At 41.6% G+C, this 6,233-nt stretch overlaps 1 protein-coding gene across 1 annotated transcript in view; it reads left to right on the plus strand.

The window, feature by feature from the left end:
* slc23a1 (solute carrier family 23 member 1) overlaps positions 1–6,233 on the plus strand; it is a 14,174-nt gene extending 7,941 nt beyond the window's left edge. The window contains exons 6-14 of the mRNA XM_059352032.1: positions 175–356; positions 554–674; positions 776–932; positions 1,630–1,777; positions 1,856–1,961; positions 3,014–3,143; positions 4,685–4,828; positions 5,649–5,744; positions 5,992–6,233. Coding sequence (XP_059208015.1) covers positions 175–356; positions 554–674; positions 776–932; positions 1,630–1,777; positions 1,856–1,961; positions 3,014–3,143; positions 4,685–4,828; positions 5,649–5,744; positions 5,992–6,233 — 1,326 coding nt within the window. The remainder of the gene's footprint in view (positions 1–174; positions 357–553; positions 675–775; positions 933–1,629; positions 1,778–1,855; positions 1,962–3,013; positions 3,144–4,684; positions 4,829–5,648; positions 5,745–5,991) is intronic.

Below are 6,233 nucleotides of genomic sequence, written 5' to 3' on the forward strand. Positions count from 1 at the left end.
ATCTGCTGAGTCCTTCTCAATCTTTGAGAAGAGACTGAAGACCTTTAACTCTTTACTGAACACCTTCACTCACGTCGCTTTGAATAAAAGCGTCTGCTAAAAGACATTGTAGAATTGTAGAACACTGTGAACACTGGGAACAGGTTTTGAAGGTCCCTGTTTGTGGTTTTCCAGATCCAGGGCGCCATCATAGGGGCCAGTGCAGTGGAGCTCCTGATTGGCCTGTGCGGGTTGCCAGGTCTGCTGCTGGAATACATCGGACCCCTCACCATCACACCAACCGTCTCACTGATCGGCCTGTCTGTCTTCACCACAGCTGGAGACAGGGCGGGGTCTCACTGGGGGCTGTCAGCGCTGTGAGACACCTGTCTGTCTGTCTGTCTGTCTGTCCGTCCACCTGTCTGTCTGTCCACCTGTTTTATCACCTGTCTGTCTGTCCACCTATTGATCTTTTTACCTGACCATATTTTTATAAACTGACTAACTAGTACCAGCTAGACAGACAGACAGACAGACAGGTGGTCAGACAGACAGCTGTCTCTCTCTCTCTCAGGTGTATTTTGCTGATCGTGCTGTTTGCTCAGTACCTGCGAGCGACATCACTTCCTGTTCCTGTTTACAGCAGGAAGAAAGGCCTGACATCCACCAGAGTCCAGATCTTCAGGATGTTTCCTGTAAAAAACAAACAAACAACAACAACAACAACAACAACAACAACAACAACAACAACAACAACAATAACCTGTGTGACCTGTGACCTGTCTGTCTCTCTCAGATCATCCTGGCCATCATGCTCGTCTGGCTCGTCTGCTACGTCCTGACTCTGGCCAACCTGTTGCCTAGCGACCCCGATCGCTACGGACACAAGGCGAGGACGGACGCCCGCGGTGACATCATGGCGTCCTCGCCCTGGTTCAGAGTCCCCTACCCCTGTAAGACCCCGGCCAATCACAGGCTGCTCTCACAGCCAATCACAACATCCCTTTAAAAATTCATAAAATGAGATCAGCATCTGTTTTAATAAAAAACCTCAAATTCTACCACAAATAATAATAATAATAATAATAATAATAATAATAATAATAATAATAATAATACATTTAATTTGTATAGCGCTTTTCAAGACACCCAAAGATGCTTAACAGGCAATAACATATACATAAACATACATACGACAGATTTCAGATGTAGAAGCGGCGAACAAACAGCGCCAGCGTTCTCTCACATCCGAAAACAAAGATAAAGCATAACATGAGAGAGGGGCGGAGCAACATAAGCACATCATACACTTTACAACATGCAACATGCATTCGAGTGCGTAAGCCTGAGATCTGCCTTTGTCAGTGCCTAATCAGTCCCGTCTCACAACATAGCCGTTGCTATGGAGACAGTCTTCCAAGGCCACTAGGCAGTGGCAGATAGTCAACAGGTAATAGAGATCTTCAATCTCCCCCACAGAAAGAGCCGCCAGGCACACGACTCGCCACCTCTCCCACGCGTCCATCATGTAGCCAGCAGGACAGGAGGACTCCTCCAGAAGATGGTGTCTATTCAGCTGAGAGACCAGAGAGAGTCTCTGAACAACTTTTCTTCAGTAAACTGACTTCCTGTCTGCTCTGTCTCCTGAAGGCCAGTGGGGGTTGCCGGTGGTAACGGTTGCCGGGGTGTTGGGGATGCTGAGTGCAACAATGGCGGGTATCGTGGAGTCTATCGGTGATTATTACGCCTGCGCTCGTCTCTCTGGAGCCACGCCCCCCCCGGTCCACGCCATCAACAGGTGAGACAGGAAGGAAACAGGAAGTGATGCAGGCAGACTCCGCCCCCACAGGTGTTTGATGTTTTTTGTTGGTTTCAGAGGAATCTTCACTGAAGGTGTCTGCTGCATCATTGCTGGGCTGCTAGGGACAGGAAACGGATCCACTTCCTCCAGCCCAAATATAGGCGTGTTGGGCATCACCAAGGTAACGGACTGGACCTACTTGTCAGACCAGGAAGCTGCCCCTCTAGTCAGACCTCAGACCAGAAACCTGCTCCTCTAGTCAGACCTCAGACCAGTAACCTGCTCCTCTAGTCAGACCTCAGACCAGTAACCTGCTCCTCTAGTCAGACCTCAGACCAGAAACCTGCTCCTCTAGTCAGACCTCAGACCAGAAACCTGCTCCTCTAGTCAGACCTCAGACCAGTAACCTGCTCCTCTAGTCAGACCTCAGACCAGTAACCTGCTCCTCTAGTCAGACCTCAGACCAGTAACCTGCTCCTCTAGTCAGACCTCAGACCAGTAACCTGCTCCTCTAGTCAGACCTCAGACCAGAAACCTGCTCCTCTAGTCAGACATCAGACCAGGAACCTGCTCCTCTAGTCAGACCTCAGACCAGTAACCTGCTCCTCTAGTCAGACCTCAGACCAGGAAGCTGCCCCTCTAGTCAGACCTCAGACCAGAAACCTGCTCCTCTAGTCAGACCTCAGACCAGGAACCTGCTCCTCTAGTCAGACCTCAGACCAGGAACTTGCTCCTCTAGTCAGACCTCAGACCAGAAACCTGCTCCTCTAGTCAGACCTCAGACCAGTAACCTGCTCCTCTAGTCAGACCTCAGACCAGTAACCTGCTCCTCTAGTCAGACCTCAGACCAGAAACCTGCTCCTCTAGTCAGACCTCAGACCAGGAACCTGCTCCTCTAGTCAGACATCAGACCAGGAACCTGCTCCTCTAGTCAGACCTCAGACCAGGAACCTGCTCCTCTAGTCAGACCTCAGACCAGTAACCTGCTCCTCTAGTCAGACCTCAGACCAGAAACCTGCTCCTCTAGTCAGACCTCAGACCAGGAACCTGCTCCTCTAGTCAGACCTCAGACCAGGAACCTGCTCCTCTAGTCAGACCTCAGACCAGGAACCTGCTCCTCTAGTCAGACATCAGACCAGGAACCTGCTCCTCATATTACCTTATACAGATCTGAAAGAAGTCCTGACCTCTCCCCTGCAGTCTGTTCACTGGGTGTGTTTGATGCGGGTGCAGGTGGGCAGCAGGCGGGTGGTGCAGTACGGAGCCGGCATCATGTTGGTTCTGGGATCCGTCGGCAAGTTTACAGCTCTGTTCGCCTCGTTGCCAGACCCGATCCTCGGAGGAATGTTCTGCACCCTGTTCGGTAACATAACAATAATCCAGATGTTAGTAACACAACAATAATCCAGATGTTAGTAACATAGTAATAATCCAGATGTTAGTAACATAACAATAATCCAGATGTTAGTAACACAACAATAATCCAGATGTTAGTAACATAGTAATAATCCAGATGTTAGTAACATAACAATAATCCAGATGTTAGTACAATAATAATAATCCAGATGTTAGTAACATAACAATAATCCAGATGTTAGTACAATAATAATAATAATCCAGATGTTAGTAACATAACAATAATCCAGATGTTAGTAACATAACAATAATCCAGATGTTAGATAACATAATAGTAATAATCCAGATGTTAGTAACATAATAATAATCCAGATGTTGGTGACATAACAATAATCCAGATTTTAGTAACATAATAATAATCCAGATGTTAGATAACAACAATAATCCAGATGTTAGATAACATAATAATAATAATCCAGATGTTAGTAACATAATAATAATCGAGATGTTAGTAACATAATAATCCAGATGTTAGATAACATAATAATAATCCAGCTGTTAGTAACATAACTATAATCCAGATGTTAGTAACATAATAATAATCCAGATGTTGGTAACATAACAATAATCCAGATGTTTGTAACGTAACAATAATCCAGATGTTGATTATAATCCAGATGTTGGTAATAATACAGATGGTAGTAATAATCCAAATGTCAGATAAAAATAATACAGATGGTAGTAATAATCCAGATGTTAGTAATAATCCAGATGTTGATAATAAAAATCCAGATGGTAGTAATAATAATCCAGATGTTAGTAAAAATAATCCAGATGTTAGAAATAGTAATCCAGATGTTAGTAATAATAATCCAGATGTTAGTAATAGTAATCCAGATGTTAGTAATAATCCAGATGTTAGTAATAATAATCCAGATGTTAGTAAAAATAATCCAGATGTTAGTAATAATAATCCAGATGTTAGTAATAGTAATCCAGATGTTAGTTATAATAATCCAGATGTTAGTAATAGTAATCCAGATGTTAGTAATATTAATCCAGATGTTGTGGTGTTCCTCAGGGATGATCACAACTGTTGTTAATAATCCCGATGTTATAATAGTAATCCAGATGTTAGTTATAATAATCCAGATGTTAGTAATAGTAATCCAGATGTTAGTAATATTAATCCAGATGTTAGTTATAATAATCCAGATGTTAGTAATAATAATCCAGATGTTAGTAATAGTAATCCAGATGTTAGTTATAATAATCCAGATGTTAGTAATAGTAATCCAGATGTTAGTAATATTAATCCAGATGTTTTGGTGTTCATCAGGGATGATCACAACTGTTGTTAATAATCCAGATGTTGTTAATAATCCCGATGTTATAATAGTAATCCAGATGTTAGTTATAACATCCAGATGTTAGTAATAGTAATCCAGATGTTAGTAATATTAATCCAGATGTTAGTTATAATAATCCAGATGTTAGTAATAGTAATCCAGATGTTGTTAATAATCCAGATGTTGTGGTGTTCCTCAGGGATGATCACAGCTGTTGGGCTCTCTAATCTTCAGCTGGTGGATTTGAACTCGTCCAGAAATCTTTTTGTTCTCGGCTTCTCGATGTTCTTCGGTCTGACGCTGCCGACGTACCTGGACACACACCCCGACTCCATCCGCACAGGTGTGTGTGTGTGTGTGTGTGTGAGTTTCTGGATATTTTCTGTGTTTTCTCCTGTAAACGGATCTTCATACCTTCACCTTCTCTTTCTTTCTTTCTTTCTTTCTTTCTTTCTTTAATTATTTATTTATTTATTTATTATTGTAATTCTTTATTGTCATTTGATAGGTTAACACAATAACCATATTTTATAAATGACAAATAGATGGTTTATTAATGTTTAATCATCACTTATAAATGGTAAACAGATAGTTATTAATGTTTAACTAACTAAATCATTTGTAAATTACAAATAGATGGTTTATTAATGTAAGTTGATAGTTACTTTACTTTAATTAGCATTGTTTAATAACAATTCAATTATAATTAATAGTATATTAATAGTTTAAGTTGCACTCATTTTAACATTTTAACACCATAATAAGTATATTAATGATTTTGAAATGATTCATATTCCTTTAAGAAATTGGTTGAAAACATTTAAAGATTAAATATGTTTAGCACTTTGTAAAATGGTTAATAATTGGTTTATAAACCATCTATAAACATCACTTAGTTGCTTATTGTAAAGTGTTACCTTTGATTGTTTACCCTTTATTTACTGTTTATCTGTTTATCCTGTACAAACATCTGTGAGGAGCTACAGGGAGTCATGTTCTGTCCAGATGTTAGAGCCAGATGTTGTTATAAATAAGAGGCAGTATCAGTCACAGCAAGGTTTCCGTTCTCCTTGAAGAATGTGTCAGACTGTAAATATTATAATAAATATTAAATTATTTGTGTTAATGTAAAGGTAAATATCTAAACTCTTCTGTGTGTTCAGGTCTTACAGAGCTGGATCAGATCCTGACGGTTCTTCTTTCCACTGAGATGTTTGTTGGAGGTTTTCTGGCTTTTTGTCTCGACAACACAATACCAGGTACACACACACACACACACACACACACACACACACCAAGGTTATTATAGACAAAACAAAACATTTTCGTTAACTGAAATAAAAATAAAAACTAGTTAAAAAAAAAACTGAAACTGAAAAACTGAAACTGTATTTTGTGGTTAAATGGTAAATGGACCCAAACTATTAAAACCTTGACACACACACACACGGTTGGATATTTCCTGTTGTTGTTGATTGTGTCGTTCTTCTTCTCTGTTTCCTTCAGGGAGCAAACAGGAGCGAGGTCTGGTGCAGTGGATGTCCTCCTCCTCCTCCTCCGGCTCCTCCTATGATCTCCCTCTGGGGATGAACCTGGTCAGGAGGACTCGCTGGCTCCGCCGCTTCCCCATCAGTCCCTCCTTCAGAGGCTTCAGGACGTCTGAGGAGCTGCCACCACCACCTGAGGAGGAGGAGGAGCCGGAGAGAGGAGGAGAGGAGGAGGAGGAGACTCCCAGCTCCAAGGTGTGA

This window comes from Centropristis striata, chromosome 15, assembly GCF_030273125.1.
Source record: "Centropristis striata isolate RG_2023a ecotype Rhode Island chromosome 15, C.striata_1.0, whole genome shotgun sequence".
NCBI lineage: Eukaryota > Metazoa > Chordata > Actinopteri > Perciformes > Serranidae > Centropristis > Centropristis striata.